Raw genomic sequence first — 21,971 nt, 5'->3', positions numbered from 1 at the left:
AGAAGCAGAACAGCAAGAATGAGAGCTTTCAAGTGATCTGTGGTGGAGATCTCACCGTTTAAGATAAGGTCATTTTTCTGTTTAGACTCAGGAGCCATCCCATGTGACTTCATAAATAACTGCTTTGAGTAAATGCCTGAGATGTGGGTGAATTTCTACACAAACATTATAGGCTGCCAGACATGAAAGATTAATTATGAAGCACCATTGCTATCAAGCAGTGAGGAGGGAAAAAAAGAGAGAAGATGCAAGTAATGTTTCATTCTTTATCTGCCAGGCATCAGATCTCCTAGCAAAGAAGACAGAAAGAAAGGAGCATTATTTCTCACAGTTGTAGAGCCTGAAGCTTTGGATATTGATGACAATTTACTGCTCACTTAAGCATCCTAATTCCAAACTAGACCTGCAGAATTATAAAGTGTGTAAGGGGGTGAGGGTCAGGGAAAAGAATAAGATTTTTGAAAGATAAGTCCTCAACCAGAGGACACCAAGGGAAGGGGGAAAGTGAAACATTTAATTGACCTGAAGCTCTTGAGCCACCTAAGGATGCTGGACGATTCTGGATCAAAGACTGAATTGGGAAAGGAATAAGAAGCATGCAGTCTGGGAATAGATATCTTAATAGATATCTTACAGGGAGTAAAGTAATTTAATCTAGAAAGCAAGTAAATGAGTGTGCAGAAGATTCTGCTGCCACCAATAAGAAGAAAGAAAAGATTGGTGATTGGGGTGGGGGGAGGGAGGGAGGTGTGGATTAACCAGAGGAGACAGCAGATGGTTAGATCAGAAAATGTTAGAGCTGGAAAGGACTTTGGAAATCTGACCCAATCCCTTCATTTTTTTTCTTTATATTGATACATTTTTTGTTTTGACAAAAATGTCCAGCAAACACCAAAAAACTCACCTAAAAGCTCACTCTAAGTAGATAAAAACCACTTAATACTGCAGTTATGACAATAAACCACTTTTGCAGTGGGAAGGAAGTGTGCTTTAATTCTGATAATCTCCCAGTGTATCTGACCTGAGATTTGCTGCTTTTTAGTGTCTTTATTTACATTGTTATAACATAGCCACAGTGTATTTGGTTTTTCCTCCCTGGTTTCTTCTTCTGGCACTTAGAAGAGTTTTCCCATTTTCTCTGAATTCACATTCATCAATCCTTTTACGCCATTGCATTCATATGCTGTAATTTGCTTAGCTGTTCCCCAATGCCTTCATTTTACAGTTGAAGAAACAGAGGCTTAAGGAAGGAAGCAACAAGCCCAAAGAAGATCTTAAAAAGAAAGCAAATGCAGAAATTGTGTCCTGTGCCGCATAAAAGAATGCAACATCAATGGTTAGCATGCAGGATAAGATAGAGAATTGCATTTTAAGACACTGAGGGCAAGTGGGTTATCCAATTCTCAGCCCTTCTAGCACAAAAGCTTTCATTAGGGTTGTAAATAACATTCCTCTGTGAGGTAATTGGAACATCACACCAGAAAAACACACTTTGGTTAAATTTAGGTTAGATTCTGGGGCTATGCCTAATGTAATATCAGTTGCTACTTTTGGTTTTCTGAAAGCAACAGCAAATATAATTTCAGATTCCTGTTCAAGTTAATACCCTCCCTAAAGGAGGGTATTATTTGTATAATTGTTCTAAGTAAAAAGCATTCCCATTCTTGAGCTAAAACTTGTGAGGTCCTTGGCCTAATTTTTAAATTTTTTTTTTCCTGTGAAGAAAGATGGTTTTAAGAATGTGTTTCACAGGATAGGATAATCCCTTATAGAATCAAACTGAAAGGTGACTTAACAAAAAAAACTTACCATGAGAAATTGGTGGTAGGTGTGGCCAACTGCTAAGTCAATTCAATATGCATTTACTTAAACATCTATGTGTGTCAGGTACTGTGATAGGTACCTGAGATACCAGTCCCTGCCCTCAAGGAGGGTGTTCTACTGGAATATAATTCTTACTTTCTGAAAGAAACATGGGTTTCCCCTAGAACTAGGCTTAGGGGGTACTGGAAGTGATAGCTGAATTCTAACCCCAGCTCTGTGAGGCAGTGGGAAAGTCACAATCTCCTCAGGCCTCATATTCTCCTCTCTGCTTCGTTTGGATGTTATATGGCTGAAGAGTGATAGAAGATGCAAAGGCGATTGGGAAAATGTGAGAGGACTATATAGCTACCAGGGAAATTGTATTAAAGACAGTTTCAATTTCAGTTTAATATTACCCCTGAATGAATCCATTCCTTCTTCATGAACATTTAAGAGCTTAATTACTCCAGGCACGCACCTAGTGGGGAGACACAAAGGAAGGGAGAGAAAGAAATTGGTTTTCTACAACTAGAACTATAATTTCATTAGCTAGCTACCCTTACCAAAGCAGATCAGCACCTCCTTTGCAATTAGAGTTACTCTAGCACAAGATAATTTAAGTAACTTACCTTGAGTCACATATCCAGGATGTATCGGGGGATCCAGATCTTCTTAGCTCAGGGATTGAGGCTCTCTACCCAATATGCCATAAGCCTATGAATTTTATTCCAAAGACAATTAACTTTCTGATTAACAAACTGATTTAATGGTAAAAATATAAATGCCCCTTCCAAATTGCTCTAAGAATTTATCTTTTCCTAAAATAGAAGTCCTTGAAAGCAAAGGCCGATAAGATTTCCTGAGGCATGGCATAGCATTTGATTTTTAATGAGCACTAAAATATAAACTAATTATTTTCATTCAATACCTTACCTTTTGTACTGTATTTGTACATATTTCCAATATCATCATGTCTTTTTTCTTCATCATTACAGTTTTTGTACATAATGATCATATGCATGTGTTAAAGGCCTGTTGTCTCAATTTATTTCCTGAGTTTATCAAATAATAGACCTGATTTTGGTGTAGTTGATCTACTTTCTCTCTCCCTGCTGCCAAAAAACATCCTCTGGTCTCCTAGGTTCTCAAAACAACTTCGTTTAGCTCTGCCCTATTCACCAGCTATGATCTATGCCCTTTGCTTTTCACAGCCAGAGGAATAGCTGCCTATTTCATTGCCTATGAACTTCTTGAATGCAAAGAATTTTTGTCATTATGTCTCTAGCACAGCCCAGTACCTGGCACATAGTAGGCACTTAATAAGTGTTTATTGATTGATTGCTTACCCAAGGTCTTACAAGTAATAAAGCAACAGAGCCAAAGAAAACAAAGATAAAGGAAAGGCTATCCTTCTCCTCATTCACTTCTTTATTCCCTGCTCTCTGACTCCAGATACATTATTCAACTGAAACTGCTTTCTCTGAAGTCACCAGGGGACCCTTAATTGCCAAATCCATCGACCTTTTCTCTGTCCTCATTCTTTACCTCTATGTAGTATTTAACATCGTTAATCACAATCTTCTCCCAAATAGTTAGTCCTTTATGGGTTTTCATGATACTGTTCTTTCTTGGGTCTCCTCCTACCTCTCTGACCACTCCTTCTCAGATTTCCTTTGTAGCATCATGCATGTCTTAGCTTCCTAAATGTGTGTGTACTCCAAGGCCTTGTCCAGGGCCCTCTGTGCTATAGTTATCCATTCCACACCTCAGGGGTTAGGGACACTGTGCCCTCGAAAGCTGGAGAATCCACATAAATTTTTTTGGCCCAATCTTCTTACCAGAGAAGAAGTTTGAATTTTTTTCTTTTTCTTTTATGGAGTGTTTACAGTACCTTATATTATAAAATTTGGATTAAGTATTTGGTCATAGACTTTATTATACAATACTATACATATATTTTTTGCATTTCTTAGTTTCTAAACTTTTTTCTGTGTCATCTGCAGCTTCCCCAAAGCTCCCTACAAAATTCCTATTTAATTTCTTATGCGGACCTGAAATATATCAAAACCTCCATGGGGGAAATTGCAATGTGAAAGAGAGAGCTGCACTTTCTTTTGGAAATCTTATCGGTTACCATGAGTTCAGTTATCATTTCACGATGCACATGACTCCAAGCTCTATACATCCAGCCTTGGCCCTTGTTAGTCCCGGGCTCAAAAAGCATCAAGATCTTCTTATTGTCTCTAGGCTGAAATGCAAACTCTTCTGTTTCTTTAGCATTTAAAGTCCTTCACAATCAGCTCCAAACTACATTATTCAGAGCTTATTATACATTATTTTGCTTCAACCAAACTGGCATACTTGTTCTTCCTTTTATGTCTAATATCTTCCTCTATATCTCCATAACTTCCCTCTCCTCCCCTTCCCCCATCTCAAACCCCCTCTTCCCCCCAGCCCCCATGCACAGAAAGCACTTTCTCTTCATCACTACCTGACAGAATCTCTAGCTTCCCTGAAAGCTCAATTCAGCTGCCACTTCTCCATCAGATCTCTCTTGATTCCCTGCAGCTGCCCATGTCTCTCTCCCCCCAATTACATGATTTTTACTTTGTATATAGTTTGAATTATCTTATGTAAATAAGTTATCTAATAAATTATTTACATGTCATTAGCCTGTCTTTGTATTCCCAGCAGTGCCTAGTATATAGGCAGTAGGTATGTAATCAATGCTTATTGATTGTTCTTTTATGTATTCTATTCAACTCACTGAGAGTCTGAAAAATGTACCAACAATCCATATTCCCAGCAGAAGTTTTTAAAGAGGACCAAAAGCATAGCAAAAATAACCAATGATGGTAATTCGCGTTCCTAGATCTCTAAGGTTTTGCAAAGTATTTCGCATGTCTTATTTCATTTGAACAAAATGCTCCAGCTCTAAATAATTTTTAAGTGCTTAACATGTCATCTCATTTGAACAAAATGCTCCAACTCTAAATAATTTTTAAATTTTTTTAAAATAATTTTTAAAAATGAATTAAGTACTTTGCATGTCATTTCATTTGAACAAAATGCTCTAACTCTAAATAATAAAAGAAAAGTGAGTTGTTATAGAACTTTTAAAGTTTTCCCAAAATACTTTCCCTGATATTATCCCCATTTTACAGATAAAGAAACTGAGGCCCATAAAAGTAAAGTGCCAAAAGTGGGATTCAGATTTTGCCTGACTACATACTGATATTCCTTTGACTGCACAAATCAGGTTGTCTCATGTTTGCGGCCACATAAGCATTAAGCATTTAGACATTCATGTGTTGTCATTGCTAGAGAAAATTTAGTTGTGTCAATTTTACTATTCCTCATAATACATTTTACTTAATCTAGGTGGCTGGTACTAGCTGTTGCCATGGTGCGATTTTATATGGAGAAAGGAACACACAAGGGTTTATACAAAAGTATTCAGAAGACGCTGAAATTTTTCCAGACATTTGCATTGCTGGAGGTAAACTTTTCATCTCTACATCTTGCTTGATTTCTCTTTGTTTTATTTATATGAAAATTTGTTTGATTAGAAAACCAGATCTTATTATGCTGTTAAAACCCAGCCTATCATTTTTAGTGTAGCTTTCTTTACTTTTTATGTTGCAGATTCAAAACAAATTTCAACTTATGTAATTGCATTTTTTCTCCATGTCTTTACAGATAGTCCACTGTATAATTGGTGAGTTTCTGCTTTTATTTGTACTTTCTTAGACTTAGAGTCAGAAGGGCCCTTAAAGGTCATCCTATCCTATCCCTTTATTTCATCCATGAGAAAATGGAAACCTAGAGAGGTTAAATGCCTTGCCCACAATCAGTCAGGCAGTAAGTGCTAAAACTAGGATTTGAGCTTAGGCCCTCTGCTGCTGGAGCCAGCACTGGTCAATTAAATGTTTCATTAAGGGACATTGTTGACTTCTTTTTTCTCTTGCAGGAATTGTACCTACATCTGTAATCGTGACTGGGGTCCAAGTGAGTTCAAGAATCTTTATGGTGTGGCTCATCACCCACAGTATAAAACCAGTAAGTGTGTGAATTTGTTCTGTAGTAATCTATAGGAGGATTTATGATAGGAAATGTTAGTATATTTTCAAAAATACTATTGCTTGACACAGACTGAATCAGGATTTTAGGTGCTGTTAGAGACTGTAACTGAACTCCTGAATATTGATTTAATATTACGTAACAACGTTCACCAAGTTACAAAGTTGGAAGAGACCTCAGCAGCTACGTAGTCCAAACCATCTCTATAAAATAATCCATATGATTATAAATCCTAGAACTGGTCCTCTATCCTTTGCTTGAATATCTCTAGTAAGGGGCAACATGCCACCTCCCAAGACAAATTCCACCTTCGTATGGTGTTAATTGTTTTAAAAAACAAAAAAAAGACCTCTTTGCTATTTCTACCCATTGGTTTTAGCTCTTTGTTCATGGGCCAAACACAGTGAGTCTAGTGAACTAGGGGTGGGGAACCTTCAGCCAGAAGGCCACATGTGGCCCTCTAGGTCCTCAAGTGCGGCCCTCAAAGGGTTCCCCACCCCTAGGACTCTAGTCTAATCCCTCTGCCAGATTCTCAAGCTCTTAAAGACAGCCATAAAGTCTTATAGGAGTCTTTCCTCCTCTAGGTCAAACATTCCCAGTTGTGTTGGTTGATCCCAAAATGGCATGGGTTCTAGGCTCTTTCTCCATTTTGGCTGCTCTTCTCTGGGACACCACCCAACATAACAAAGTCCTTTCTACAGTGTGATGCCCAGGACTAATAAGAATGGTTAAGAAATTATAGTGTCTTTGAATTTGTAACTTAGATTAAAGCGCTTTCACTTTTAGTAATTTAGCACACAGTATTTCTCGACATAAAAAGAAAATGTGATTGACCAGTCAAAGGACTGAGCTGTTAGAAGAGATTTAACTAAAAAGGAGAAAGATTTGGGATCAGGAAACAAGAAAAAAAGGGAGGGAGTGAAAATGAGAAGATTCTCTTAAACTGTGAGCACTTTGGGAAGGGGGTGGGGTGCTGTTTTTTTACTTTCTTTGTATCCTCAGAGCTTAGCACAATGCTTGGCACATAGTAGGTGCTTAATAAATGTTTGTTAACTTGGCTTTATTTGAAAAACAGAAACAAAAAAACTAGGAGAATATCCTCAGTTGGAACAAAATATTCATGGGCTTGAGGACAGAACTGAACTTGGTGGCCTAAGCACACTGCTATGGCCAATTCTTGATTTACTGTGCCAAGAGCTTGCTTTGGCCAAGAATAGGAACATTTTTTGTCCTCTCTACCCACCCATTCCCAGTACAGCTCACTCCTGACCTTCTGGGCAGACTTCCAGGCCTCCCAAGTACTTGGAAACAGATCTCTGGTTCTCTTTCCACTCCACACAGATCCCTGATCTCCTGTCCACATGGGGATATACCTCTCTGACTTTTCATCCATTCTTTCGAATTTTAACAAGTTCTCGGCCAGAAGATGAACTGTTGTGTTTTTTTTTTCTTTGTCACTGGGAAGAGACCCTGACTTCTAGTCTACTTTGGAAGAGGTCCATTGGATCTATTCCTTGTAGACCTTTCTATCATTCAATACCTTCAACTGGTCTACTGGTGTCTTTTGGTCAGCCTGACTGATTTAGTTCTTTGACCAGTCACCACCACATAGGTAACATCTTGTACATACTGGGTGTGGGGGTAAACCTTTCCTTAACTCAGTTTTTCTAATAAAAGATATATAAATAAAGCATTTATCATCTGCTAACTATGGGTCAGGCCTTGTGCTAAGCCCTGGGGGTGCAATACAAGCAAACCTTTAAAGCACTTTCAAGCCAAGCCTTCCTAGGTGCTTGGAAATCTACCCCACCTGCAGGGCAAGAAAGGGATTAGGGAGGGGGGAGGTTTATGTACCTTCCAGTCTTGGCTGGAGAAGAATTTGGGATTAGGCAGTGTTTCCAGGTAAGAGAACCATATGTTGAGGTTTAGAGGTTCAGGGGTGCTGGGACTCCAAAATCATGACACGCGGGCCCTGCCCAAATGAATTTGACCCAAGCCTTCTTTCAGCCAAAGACAAGGTTTATTAAAGATCCGCCATAGTGGCCAGACTCTAAGGAATTTGAACATTTGTGAGCTATTGGCTAGATTATAAGTATCTGAGCCCTTGACTACACTCTTAAAGAATCTGAGCACCTTAATGGAGACAAGATGGACCTTATATACAAAAAGACGGTGGGAGGGATCTAGGTAGGATATTGATGGGTGTGGCCAGTAGGCTGGGGTGATTGGAAGAAGGATCTAGGGAGGATCTTGATGGGAGTGACTGAGAGGTCAAGAATGAGGTCTAGATAGGGTCAAGGTGGGGAGCCGTGGGGAGGTAATAGAGGGCTAGACTCAATTAAGGGTAACAAAGAATTGGGAGATTGTGTGTAGGCAATAAGGAAAGGCCAGTCGATAGGACCATAGACTCAGGCAAATGCCAGAGACCAGAAGTCCAGGGCCTCTCCTCCTGAGGGTCCAGATCCCAAAGACATGTTTCCCTTCCTTTTAGGGGTTCAGACCCCATCCTCATCATTTAGTGACAAAGAGGCAAAAGCATTGATTCCTACCTATCATCTCCTTTTATCCTCTTGAGGAGTATTACCATAATATTACGAATTCTTCCCAACTAATGACTTCATATATTCCTATATAACTTTGTTCCCAAAAGTTGTGACCTCACTCCTCTTCCCTCACAGAAACACCCAGAGGAGGGCAAACTTGGCTCAATGCCCTAGTGTCTCATCTTCTCCTAACTCTTCCCACTGGGCTTCAAATTGATCAATAGGGCCAAGTACTTTACTTCCTTCCAGGCTCCAACTAGTCCAAATGGGTCCAACTTCCTTGTTCTCCTCCTTCCTGATTCCTTGCATTTTCATTAACTGTCCCCCAGGTCTGGAATGCTCTCCCTCTTTGTCTTTGCTTTCTAGTTTCAATGGCTTCCTTTAAATCTCCACTCAGATCTCACCTTCTACAGGAGTCCTTTCCTCTTCTCCATAAATGGAGAGCCTTCCCTCTGAAATTACTTCCAATACATACATACATATATACCTATATACACACACATATATACCCATGTGTCTGTATGTGTGTGTATCTTATATGGACATAGTTGATTGCATATTGTTTATCCTATTAGAATGTAAGCTCCTTGAGGGCAGGGACCATATTTTACCTTTCTTTGTATCTCCAGTGCCTTACATAGCACCTGGCACTTAGTGTGTGCTTAATAAGTGCTTGTTGACTTTTAATACAAAAAATAGCCCTACTCATTTGGAATACCTATTTCCCCATTTTTTAATGCCATTGTTAAAACCTATTTTAAAAGTCTACTTAAAGGAATAGATTTAGGAAGAAACCATTTATTATCCACTTGAAGTGACTCAGCCTATTGCCAGCCTGGCCATTTGCCATCACGGAATCACTGAAAATTGACCAGTGGCTGGAATAACTAAAAATAATCCTTGGAACCTCAGCAGTTCTAAGACCAGGAATAAGGTGAAGGATAGTTTTTAATGAATAGTTGATACTTATTTGTTATTAATATTAGCTTTCCTACAAATAATGTGCTAAAGTTCTTTAAAAATTTGTTCTCTTAAAGTTATACACTTCTTCTTTGCCTGCATTATTTATGAAGAAAGTGCTTTCTAAAAGTAAATTTGTACCTATTTAGTTAATTTCAAATGCTCAATTAGTGAAATGAGGCTTTAAGTGTACTTTGTATTTCATCACCTAATGTTTTCCTCAAAATAGATCTTAGTACCTTATGAATAGATTATTTTTCCAAAAATTAATATGAAGCCTGTTTGCTTGGAATTCAGAATACTTTTCTTTTTTTTTTTTTAAAAGAAGAAAAAAAATTATATACCTTTTTGTTTGCTTTCTAGATTGGGCCACAAAGTCTATTTAGCTTACAATATAGTAGAAATAGTATATGTTAACATTGAAAAAGTAAAAAGAACAATTCTGTTGTATCAATGAGTTAATAAGAATTTATTAAATATTTACTGTGCCAGGCACTGGAAATATAAAGACAAAAAAAAAAATCCCTGCTCTCAAAGACTTTCATTCCATTACTATCAGGAACTTCTATTACTATTAGCTCCTTCTTCCTTAAATCCCCCTGCCATCAATTAAATAAGAAACAAATCCTCTCTCTTTGAAAAGAAAAATCTTCAAAACCAATGCTTTAGAGGAAAAGGAGACGAGTTCAAGATTTTTGTAGAAATTCTAAGTGGAATTTCTGAACACTTTTAATTTTTTTTTGGCGGCACTGATATTATGTCTTAATTTCAATTCAAAACTTCTGGTTTCTTTTCCCTTAATTCAGGTGTATCAGTAACATTCCTGTTACACTTAGTCATGATTCAGGTTATCATTTAACTACCAGAATAAATTAAGCTTGGGAAAAGGAGAGAGATTTTCCTGAAAGAACCAGGTGAGAGATGAAAGAGAGAATAAGATGGTTAAAAGGAATACATACAAAAAATCTTTTACTGAGGTGAAATTAATAGATATGAATGGTGAAAGAAGAAAACTGGGAGCAAATAATGGGCAATAATAAAACAAAAACAATCCTGCACATGTTTTGCCCTAGATAACAATCTTTTTGTTACTTAATTTTCTTAAGTATAGTTTTCATGAGAGTGGAGAAAAGAAGTAGTATATGAAAGACATTATGTCAGAGGTTCAGACCTTTCTATGCTGACCAAAAGGTGGCGCCATTGTTCCATGACAGCTTGGTTGTTGTCTAGAATGATTTGGTAAATGTGATGGGGTTAAATGGAATAGGAGACTGCAATTGGCGAGTGTGTAGGTAAGATGTTTATAACCCAATATTGATTTGTATAAAGTACACTTTTTCTAATAAGGCATTAAATCTGTGTCCTCAAAGTTTCTGTAAATGAATAATTTGAAACTAAAAATGCAGTTTTTCCACCGAAGATGCTATTGATTCTTTATAATTCTGCAGATCCAGAATGAGGACAGTGTGGTACTTTTTCTGGTGGCGTGGACTGTGACAGAGATCACTCGATATTCCTTCTACACATTCAATCTTCTGAACCACTTGCCATACTTCATTAAATGGGCCAGGTGGAGATGTCTTGTAGTTTTGTGCATGTTTATTTCATGAATGCTGAGCTTAACATTAAAGAACAGATTTTAAGTTTTGGCCACATGTCAATAGGATACTGTCATTCTAGATTTTAGAAATGTTACAATTTGCATTCTAAAAACTGTGCAACTTAAATTAATAGTGTAAATTATTTTAACATTTCGAAATTCAAATTGTTCAGACTAGGAATATTAAAAACATTATATAACCTTGGACAAGACATTTCATCTCTTCTGGATTTAAGAAATTCCTCATCTATAAAATGAGGAAGTCAGACTAAATTATCTCTAAGCTCCTTTATATTTCCAGCATGTTTTGAATTTGTGTTTTACTGACCCAAAATAAAACTTCAGTCTCTCCTTTTTATGTTAAAGCCCAATATAAAATTTTTAAGTCCATCAAAACTATTTCAGAAATACAAAGAATTTTGTATGAAATGGCATAAAATTCACAGCTTAAATTCTAGTAGTGTATAGAATATCTTTTACTTGAAAAATTGGCATTCGCATAAATCTGTTCAATATCTTTTATCCTTTATTCACAATAATAGTGTTATTTACTATTAGTAAGATACTAGAGCCATTTAAAAAGTCAAAATCTATTTGTGTGTTATTTGTTCTATCTGTAGGTAAACCATAATTACTTAAGAAATCCATCACAGTAAATCACCACTTAAGTGGTTCTTTAAATAGGATTTTGTCTAGTTAGGTATAGTCATACTATATAGTTTTCCCTTTCACATTGTGACCTTTCCCGTCATGGTTTTGATATGTCATAGGTTAGTATAAGAAATTAAATGGGAATTTTTTTGGAAGTTTTGCGGAAGCCACAGACAACAGGCAAAGGCCAACAGGTGACACAGAAAAAGTTTAGAAACTCAAAAATGCATAAAATATATGTATAGTATTGTATAATATCAACTCAAATTTTACAATAATGTACTATAAACACCCCATAGAAGAAAAAGAAAAAAATTCTTACTTTTTCTCTAATACAAAGGGAAGACCAAAAAATTTTACACAGATTTTCCACATCATGGGGATGCCATGCCCTTAATTCCCACAATGTGGAAGGGATAACTGTATATAATTTTTTAAGATACGAGACTGAGCTGTTCTAGCTAAATTCTTTTGCTGACTTAATACATCATAAATTTACCATGTAAAACAAAGGGTAAATAAGCTATATGTCTTATTGCACTTTTGAGAGTAAATCATATCCAGAGATTTATTCATTCCACTATTAAAGGATAATAGAGTCAAATAGCTGAGATGGGTTTTTACTTTATACATTTCTCCCTGGTTCTTACATTATTTCCAAAATAAAATGAGATGTTTATGATCTCCTCTTATGATGTTTCAAATTTCAAACTCACATGATGTTCCTAAACTTTGGTCTTGGGATCATTCTTTGATTGAATTGGGCATGTTTTAGAGCCAAATGTACTTTAAGAGCTTATCCTTCTAAATAATTAAATATCTTAAAAGTATTGACATTTAAATATTGAATTAGCCCATCTAAGATAGTAATAAATTCAATTGAACAAATATTTGTTAAATGCCCGCTATGTACAAGGGAAAAATACAGCTAGTTGAATTGTAGAAGAAAATATTAGATATTCGCAGCTTGTGTGCAGATGTACTTCTGAAATTTTATACTTTGATCCTGAAGTTCTAATATCTTTCATTTGAAGACCACTACCATCTTATATGTATGTTGGAGGTGGCATTTTCTTTCCCCACACATGTTTTGCATTCATTTGCAGCTTTGGGGCCTTTTAAATAATCAACCTGTTTCTTTACAGTGGGCTGTTTTTTAAAAATGCAATTAGGTTTCATTAGTAAGTTATGTGATCAATTCTTTTTTGGATATTTTCATCATTTATGAATATCATTTATGTTATCAATTGTTTTTCAAGTTTGATCTCAACTTTTACACCTTCATTTACCTATCTGTTCATAAAAAAAGTTTTCTATTTCAGTGCTTAAAACCAAAAACCAAATATCTAGCTAGGTTAAGGAATGTTCATTGTACATTTCTTTCAGGCTCTTGATCTAGCTTTCAATGCTTTGCCATGCTGCCTTTTAGTGAGTAATTAATTGCTTCTGCATGCCTTGACTAAGTTTTTGAAAACATTTTCAAAATACTGCCATTACTTAATTTCCATGTTGGATGTGATATTTTAAAAACATTTTGCATTGCTTGCCTTACTATTAAATGATATATTCTGGGTTTATACTATTTCAAATCCCATATGTTCATTTCATCTATTTATGTTATTCAGGTCTGTGTTTAATAAAGCCTGCGAGTGCTGCATGAAGATGTTGCATGCATTGGTTGTTGGTGGGCATTAAGATTCGCATTCATTTCTAAATACATCTGTCAATCCTATAAATAACCTGAGATTATATTTACAAGTCTATATCTATTCAAAATATTGGACCTTCCTTTTAGCGATAATTTGCTTTGGAATCTCCTAAATTCATGAAAAATATTTCTTATGCATAAAACATAAGGACTGCTGTGATATTATACTTGCATAACTTAATTTTGCCTATTAGTTACTGTTATGAATAAGTAAGTAAAATAAATGTTTGTATAATGAATCACATTTTTTCTCTGGCTTCCATTTTATTTTCAAATATGTGTTTCCTCTAAAAAAAACCTTTTGATCTCAACACATAATAGCAATCACACTTAAGAATTCTCACATCCTGTCAGGAAACATTATGCCTTTTTCAGTGCAAGTGTAGGTGGTGATCAGTTAATTTTGCTATTGAGGCCCTGTAAGAAGTTTATTTAATGAATAGTCCTTCTACACATTCTATTAAAAATGTGTACTTAAAAATAAGTCACACAGTTTATTCTCATTTCGTTTGGAATGCTTACTGACTCCAAGGATTTAATATATTTCTAAGGGTAGGGAGATAGCTGATGGTTCAGTGGTTATCACACTGGGCTAGGAGTCTAGTAGGGAAGACCTGAGTTCAAATCCAGCCTCAGGCACTTCCTATCTCTGTGACCCCGGGGCAAGTCATTTAACCTCTGACTGCCTGACAAAATGGATCCACTAAATCTACTGCTGAAGAAAATGGCAAACCACCAAATGGGGTTACCAAGGGTTGAACAGATCTGAAATTATTGAACAACAAAGGGTAGGGAACTTTATTCTAGTAAAGATCAATGATAAATAAAAATCATATCTGAACTAAAGCACAGGTAAAAATAACAATATATATGTATATAAGTATTATCATACATATAGATTCCTTTTGAACAGATCTCATTTTAGAGACATGCATCTCATTTAGGGAAATGTATATTTCCATTTTGTATTACAGCATTTTAAAGAGGAAAGAGACTTTTAAGACAAAAAAAAGGAAAAGTCATCTAGGAAAATATCTTTTCCAGACTTATGAGCTTAGGTTCAGAGGAGAGAAGGGGGAAGTAGATATCAAGGCCAAAATCTTCCATCCAATCTTAGCCTTGTTCCCCATAATCCTAATTTGATCAATTCAAATGCTTTCAAAGTGTCCACCTAATTTCTAGTTTTTATCTGACCTTCACGTGCTTTCTGAACTTCCAAATTCATTCCATTTGGGCTTTCTATTTTTTGAATAATTCTTTTTTTCTCTGCAATTTTTTTTTTTTTTACTTTGCCAGTCAGCCAGCTATGCTAATTGTGGGGAAGAGGGGTATTTTCATCTCTAGCACATTTTTTTTTCTTTCTAGGCACACATTCACTTAAGTTTCAGATAAAGTGTTTTTTAAAAAGTCAGGAACTTACAGGAAGCCAGGAAATCCTTTAAACTTTTACCTTTTCAACTTTTCCCTGATTTAGGACGTTTTCCTTTCTAAAACTGAATAAAATAAGAGATGAATGTATTTGTTGTCTCTTCCACCAGGATGTTAAACTTAATTCTGTTACAGTCAGTATCAAATAGGGGTTGTATCATGGAAAAATGGTTTTCACTCCATCTTGTGGCCTTTAAAGATATTCCTGCTAAAGAGTTAGATCATTTAAAAATTTTTCTCTAGGCTTTAGTAGCAAGGGGAGAGACACCTAATAGGCACCAGGAAGGAAATGAAATTGTCATAAGTAACCCTTTTTCCTTACCCTAGTTTAATTTGCACCACACTTTGGCTGCGACATTACTGTAGCACAACTAAGTAGCTGGAAATGTCACATAGATTAATTTTCTGATTTCAATTTAATAACTCCCATTGCTGTTCCTTTAAGTAGTAAAATAAGTTTTTGCAAAAACAAGTTAGCATATAAATGTATAAGTAACAAAGATTTATGTTTAAAAATTCTCTTTTTAAATAAAAGCTTCATAATTTTGGTAATTTCTAGGTTTGTATATGGGCAGCGAGGTGACATGGTGGATAAAGTTCCAAGCGTGGAGTCATAAAAACTTATCTTCAGTTATGAGTAAGACTTTCACATAGCACCAAGTTCAAAGACTGTCTCTCCATTACATGTTAGAACCTCTGACAGGTGCTGTTCCAATGTGGGGGTGGTTTTTTGTTTTTTTAAATCATTTGAATAATGTAAATGTAGAAGAACCAATTATACACTAATAGTACTCATTATGCAAGAGCCAGAGGGAAAAGTACTAGACAGATTTGGAATCACTAGATCAAATCCTTCTCCTCCTCCTCCCCACTTCTCCCTACACTTGCTTATAATGTGAGGACATGTAAGTTACTTAATTCTCTAAACCTTAAGTTTTCTCATTAGGAAAATAGTGATAGGAATACTTGAATTACCTAGCTCACAGAGTTGTTGTTAGAAAAGAGCATTGCAAACCTAAAAACACTATGTAAATTTGAATTGTTATTATCCTATTAAGAGACCTTAATTTACTAGCTGGAAATCTGTTCTAAGATGTTTGTAATTTATAAGTATTGGCAGAGGGAGAAATGTTTTAAGTAGCTCCGCAACTACAAGAAATCAAAGAAATTAGATTTGAGTGATTTGTTAGAGAATAATTCTCTGGTCTTTTTTTTTTCCTGCAGATATAATTTTTTTATCATCTTGTATCCTGTTGGAGTTGTTGGTGAACTTCTGACTATTTATGCAGCCTTACCCTACGTAAAGAAGACAGGAATGTTTTCACTAAGACTTCCTAACAAGTACAATGTTTCCTTTGACTATTATTACTTTCTTCTTATAACTATGGCCTCCTACATACCATGTAAGTATGTGTTCTCTACTACTTTGATTTAGAATTGGGGATTTTTTTCTATAATAGTTTAATTTTTGGCATTGTTACAATAATCTAGTTCAATAGGTGAAGGAATGAAATAGATATTTACAGCTAACTACAGTAAAACTCTCTTTTTAAATGGTGTATGTGGCATTGATGAGGTTTAGGGGTGCCGGGACCCCAAAATCAAAACACACTGGTCCTGCCCGAAAGAATTCAACCCAAGCCTTCTTTCAGCCAAAGACAAGGTTTATTAGAACATCCGTCACATTGGGAAGACTCTTAAGGAGTCTGAACATTAGTAAGCAGTGGCTAGATTTTAAGAATCTAAGAACCTTAATGGAGACAAGATGGACCTTATATACAGAAAACTGTGGGAGGGATCTAGGAGTGGCTAGTTTGGGGTGACTGGAGGAGGGGTCTGAGGAGATCTGGATGGGAGCGGCCAGTAAACTAGGGTGAACAGAATTCCAGGGACCTGGACCACTTGGCCTGGGGAGAATGGAGCCTAGCTAGGATTAAGGGTGAGAAATGGCCAGGGGCCATTAGGAGGTAAAACAATGGAGGGGAGATTGGGTGTAGCCACAATGAAAGGCCATTTGATGGGGTTATAGCCTCAGGCCAAGTCCAGGGTTTTTTCTTGCTGGGGTCCAGATCCCAATCCCATCTGCATGTTTGTACATTGTTGTTCATATGTTACTTCCTCCATTAAACTGTGAGCTCCCTGAGGGTGGAGACTGGGATTTTGTTTTTATTTTTGTTTTTGGCCTTTATTTGTAAAGTTTAGCACAGTGCCTGGCACATGTTGTTTTTTAGTCAGGTCCAACTCTTTGTGACCCCATTTGGGGTTTTCTTGGAAAACATATTGGAGTGATTTGCCTTTTCCTTCTCCAGCTCACTTTACAGATGAGGAAACTGAGGCAAATAGGGTTAAGTGACTTGCTCAGGGTCACACAAGTATCTGAGGCCAGATTTGAACTCAGGAAGATGAGTCTTCCTGACTTCAGGCCTGGCACTCTATCCACTGTGCCACCTAGCTGCCCATAGGTTGGGGTCAGTTTACCCAAATAATCCAATAAACATTTATTAAGTACTTGAGATTTTTGAAATACCCCTAAACAATCTTAATTTATGGAGAATTCAGACTGTCAGAACCACCAACCAGTATATTCGTTGTTGTTTGCTGTTCAGTCATTTTAGTCGTGTCCAACTCTTCATGACCCCATTTGGGGTTTTTTCTTGGCAAAGATACTGGAGTGGTTTGCCATTCATTTCCTTATCCAGCTCAATTTACAGGTAAGGAAATCGAAGCAAGCAGGGTTAAGTGATTTGCCCAGGGTCACACAGGTAGTAAACCTCTGAGGCCAGATCTGAAGTCGGGAAGATAAGCCTTCCTGATTCCAAGTCCAGTGCTCTATTCACTATGCCATCTAGCTGCCTCCTGCCTGGCACATAGTAGATACTTACTAGCTGTGTGACTCTGGGCAAGTCACTTAACCCTGTTTGTCTCAGTTTCCTCATCTGTAAATGCACCAGAGAAGGAAATGGCAAACCACTCTAGTATCTCTGCCAAGGAAACACCAAATGGGGTTGTGAAGAATTAGACATGACTGAAACAACTGAATAACTTGCTTATCCACTTTATTTCTCTCTTCGTATGTGTTCTTGATGATGTTTAAGGTCAGAGAAACTAGAGCTGGAAGGAATGTCGAAGATGATCTAGTCCAACCCCCTCATTTTATTATTAATTTATTTTAATTTATCAACAATCATTTCCATAAGCTTTTGAGTTTTAAATTTTTCTCCTTCTCCCTGCCTACCTCTCTTCCCAAGACAGCACACAATCTAATATAGGCTATACATATACATTCCTATTAAACATATTTTCACATTAGTGATGTTGTAAGTAAGAATTAGAACTAATAGGAGGAATCACCAGAAAGAGGAAACAAAATACAACAGAAGAAAAAAATAGCAAGTAGTATGCTTCAATCTGCATTCAAACTCCATAGTTCTTTCTTTGGATGTGGATAGCATTTTCCATCATGAGGCTTTTAGAGATGTCTTAGATCCTTGTATTGCTGAGAGGGGTTAAGTCTATCAAAGTCAGTCATCATTCAATGTGGCTGTTACTGTGTACAACATTCTCCTGGTTCTGCTCACTTCACTCAGCATAAAACCATACATGTCTTTCCAGGTTTATCTGAAGTCTGCCTGTTCATCATTTCTTATAGCACAATAGTATTCCATTACATTCATATATCACATTCACAATTATGATTACTATCTGTGTCTTTCTCTCCATCTTCTTCCCCCACTGTTTATGCTTTTCTTTCTCCTTTCTCCTTTTCCCTCCTCACTAATGTTTTGCTTTTGACCACCACCTCCCTCAGTCCCACCTCCCTTCTATTAGCCACATCCCTTTTCTTTCCCCTTTTCCCTCCTACTGCCTGTAGGGCATGTTAGATTTCTATACCTAATTAATTATGTTATTCCCTTCTTGAGACAAATCTAATGAGAGTAAGGTTCAAACAATGCTCATCTCCCTCCCTTCTTTCCCTCTGCTGCAATAGGTTTTTGTGCCTTTTCCTGTGATGTAATTTACCCTTGTCTGCCTCCTCCTTTCCTTTTATCAGTTCATTTTCTTAGTTAGATCAGATTAATTCACTTACTTAGATCCATTTAACCCACTTGATTAGATTTTTTTCATCATTACATCAAAGTCAATTTATACCCACCCCTTTATGTATACCCTTTTAACATGGTGCAATAACAATGCAGTTCTCAAGATTTACAAGTGTCATCTTCCCTTGTAGGTATGTAAACAGTTTGCCCTTATTAATAACATGTTGTTTCTTTCTGTCCTGTTCACCTTTTTATGTCTCTCTTGAGTCTTATATTTGAAGATCAAATTTTCTGTTGAGCTCTGGTCTTTTTATCAGGAAGGTATGGAAGTCCCCTATTTCACTGAATATCCATCTCCTCCCCCGAAAGATCATGCTCATTTTCTCTGGTTAGTTGATCCTTGGTTGTAATCCAAACTCCTTTGCCTTACAGAATATCATATTCCATGCCCTATGTTCTTTTAATGTAGAAGCTGTTGGGTCCTGTGTAATTCTGACTATGGTTCCATGATATTTAAATTATTTCTTTCTGGCTGCTTGCAGTATTTTCTCTTTAACCTGGTAATTTTGGAATTTGGCTACTATATTCCTTGGTATTTTCAATTTAGGATTTCTTTCAGGAGGTGATTGGTGAATTCTTTCTATGGCTATTTTACCCTCTGGTTCTAGGACCTCAGGGCAGTTTTTCTTTATGATTTCCCGAAAGATACTGTCCAGGCTCTTTTTTTCATCATGATTTTCAGGTAGACCAATAATTTTTAAATTGTCTTTCCTGGATCTATTTTCTAGATCAGTTGTTTTACCAATGAGGTATTTTATGTTTTCATCCATTCTTTCATCTTTTGTTTTTGTTTGACTAATTCTTGCTCTCTGATAGAGTCATTAGCTTCCATTTGCTCAATTCTAATTTTTAACAAATTGTTTTCTTCTATTAGATTTTGTACCTCCTTCCCCATTTGGCCAATTGTATTTTTTAGGGACTTGTTTTCTTCAGTGTACTTTTTTTCCCATTGGCCTATTGTATTTTTTAGGGACTTGTTTTCTTCAGTGTACTTTTTTTCCAGTTGGTCTATTGTATTTTTTAAGGACTTGCTTTCTACAGTTAATTTTTGTCCTTCTTTTTCCAAGCTATTGACTCTCTCTTGCATACCTCTCATTTCTTTTCCCATTTTTAGTTCTACCTCTCTCATTTGACTTTTAAAATCCTTCTTGACCTCTTCTAAGAAGGCTTTTTGGGCTTCATACCAGTTCATATTCCCTTTTGAGGTTCTAGATGTGGGTTTGTTGACAATGTTGTCCTTTTCAGAATTTCTGTCTTGATCTTCACTCTTCCCATAATAAGAATCTATTGTACGTTTCTTTTTGCTCATGGTGTTTGCTTATTTCCTGGCCTTTAAAGAGATTGAGCTCTCCTTCTGGGGAGCAGAGGGCACTGACCCAAGCTTCTTGTGTTGGGAGCCTAGGGTCTGGTCAATGGCTTTGTGTGGAGGCTGTAGGATTCTGGCAGCTTACCTGGTGTTGGGCTGGAATCAGCAACACTGGAACTCTAGGGGTAGGATAGGGTAGTGTGGCTCCTGGAGATTTCCTGCTCACCCAGGTCTTTCCTTCCTTTTGCTTTCCTCAGCTCCTTTCAGATGGATGTTGTAGGGTCTTTATCCACCTGGGGCCCCTTGGAGCGCTGCTTCCCTTAGTTTTGCTGAGGCACTGGGAGACCTGGTTGCTGTAGAATGCTGAGGCCCCTGGTGGTTTTCTGAGCTGGTTTCCACCAGTTTCCCTTTCCTCAATGAGGCACTCGGGAGTCCAGCTGTTGGTGTTTGCCTGCTCTACCGCCTGGGCTTCAGGATCTCCTCCTGGTATGCTGAGGTGGGGCTTTCCACTTGCTTGCTGGGATGCCTCCCTTTCTGTACTGCTCCCCTTCCCCCAAGGTAAGAGGGGCCTTTCCAGTTAATTCCTCAAGCTACCTGGGCTACTGGACTGCTGCACCCCATCTTTCTTCTGGTTCAGCTGTTCCAGGGTTTTTCCTGGGGTGATGTTTTCTGGGATTTCAGGGGTTAGTAAGGGAGGGTAAAAGAGCAACCCCCTCATTTAAAGATGAAGAAACTGAGGCCCAGAGAGGTTTAGCAACTTGCCCAAAGGCACACAGGTAGCAAGTGGTCAAGCGAGGATTGAACAAAGTTCCTCTGACACTAAATGTTTTCCCTTTTGCCTTCTTATTCTAAATGTCTCTGTCCCCCTACCCTCTTTTTCTTTTTTTTAAACATTTAATAATGTATTTATTTTTAGTTTTCAACATTAACTTCCACAAGATTTTGAGTTCCAAATTTTCTCCCCCTCTCACCCCTCCCCCCACCCCAAGACAGCGTATATTCTGAATACCCCTTCCCCTGATCTGCCTTGCCTTCTATCACCCCCCCACCCCACTTCTCTTATCCCCTTACCTTTCTATTTTCCTGTAGGGTAGGATAGATTTTTATACCCCATTGCTGGTATATCTTGTTTCCCAGTTGCATGTGAAAATAATTTTTAACATTTGTTTTTAAAACTTTGGGTTCCAAATTTTCTCCCTTCCTTCCTTTCCACCTACCCTCATTGAGAAGGCAAGCAACTCGATACAGGTTATATATGTGTAGTCATACAAAACACTTCCAAAGTAGTCATGTTGTGAAAAACTAACTGTATTTCCCTTAATCCTATCCCGCCCCCCCCATTTATTCCATTCTCTCTTTTAACCCTGTCCCTCCTCAGAAGTGTTTGTTTCTGATTACCCCCTCCCCCAATCTGCCCTCCCTTCTATCATCTCCCCCCATCTTATCCCCTTCCCCCCTATTTTCCTATAGGGTAAAATAGATTTCCATACCCAACTGAATGTGTATGTTATTCCCTCCTTAAGCCAATTCTGATGAGAATAAGATTTGCTCATTCCCTCTCACCTTCCCCCACTTCCCCTCCACTGTACAAGCTTTTTCTTGTCTGTTTTAAGTGAGATAATTTACCCCGTTCTACCTCTCCCTTTCTTCTTCTCCCAGTATAATCCTCTCTCACCCCTTAATTTTATTCTCTAGATATCACCCCTTCATCTTCAACTCACCCTGTGCCATCTATCTATCTATCTATCTATCTATCTATCTATCTATCTATCTATCTATCTATCTATCTATC

General features: G+C 37.2%; 1 protein-coding gene across 1 annotated transcript in view; it reads left to right on the top strand.

Moving 5' to 3' along the window:
* HACD1 (3-hydroxyacyl-CoA dehydratase 1) overlaps positions 1-21,971 on the top strand; it is a 36,760-nt gene that overhangs the window by 9,471 nt on the left and 5,318 nt on the right. Inside the window, exons 2-6 of the mRNA XM_027847916.1 lie at positions 5,185-5,302; positions 5,503-5,521; positions 5,774-5,862; positions 10,835-10,956; positions 15,998-16,176. Coding sequence (XP_027703717.1) covers positions 5,185-5,302; positions 5,503-5,521; positions 5,774-5,862; positions 10,835-10,956; positions 15,998-16,176 — 527 coding nt within the window. The remainder of the gene's footprint in view (positions 1-5,184; positions 5,303-5,502; positions 5,522-5,773; positions 5,863-10,834; positions 10,957-15,997; positions 16,177-21,971) is intronic.

This window comes from Vombatus ursinus, unplaced genomic scaffold (assembly GCF_900497805.2).
Source record: "Vombatus ursinus unplaced genomic scaffold, bare-nosed wombat genome assembly UNPS02005459.1, whole genome shotgun sequence".
In the NCBI taxonomy this organism is placed as follows: Eukaryota; Metazoa; Chordata; class Mammalia; order Diprotodontia; family Vombatidae; genus Vombatus; species Vombatus ursinus.
This window is presented reverse-complemented; position numbering and strand designations above follow the sequence as displayed.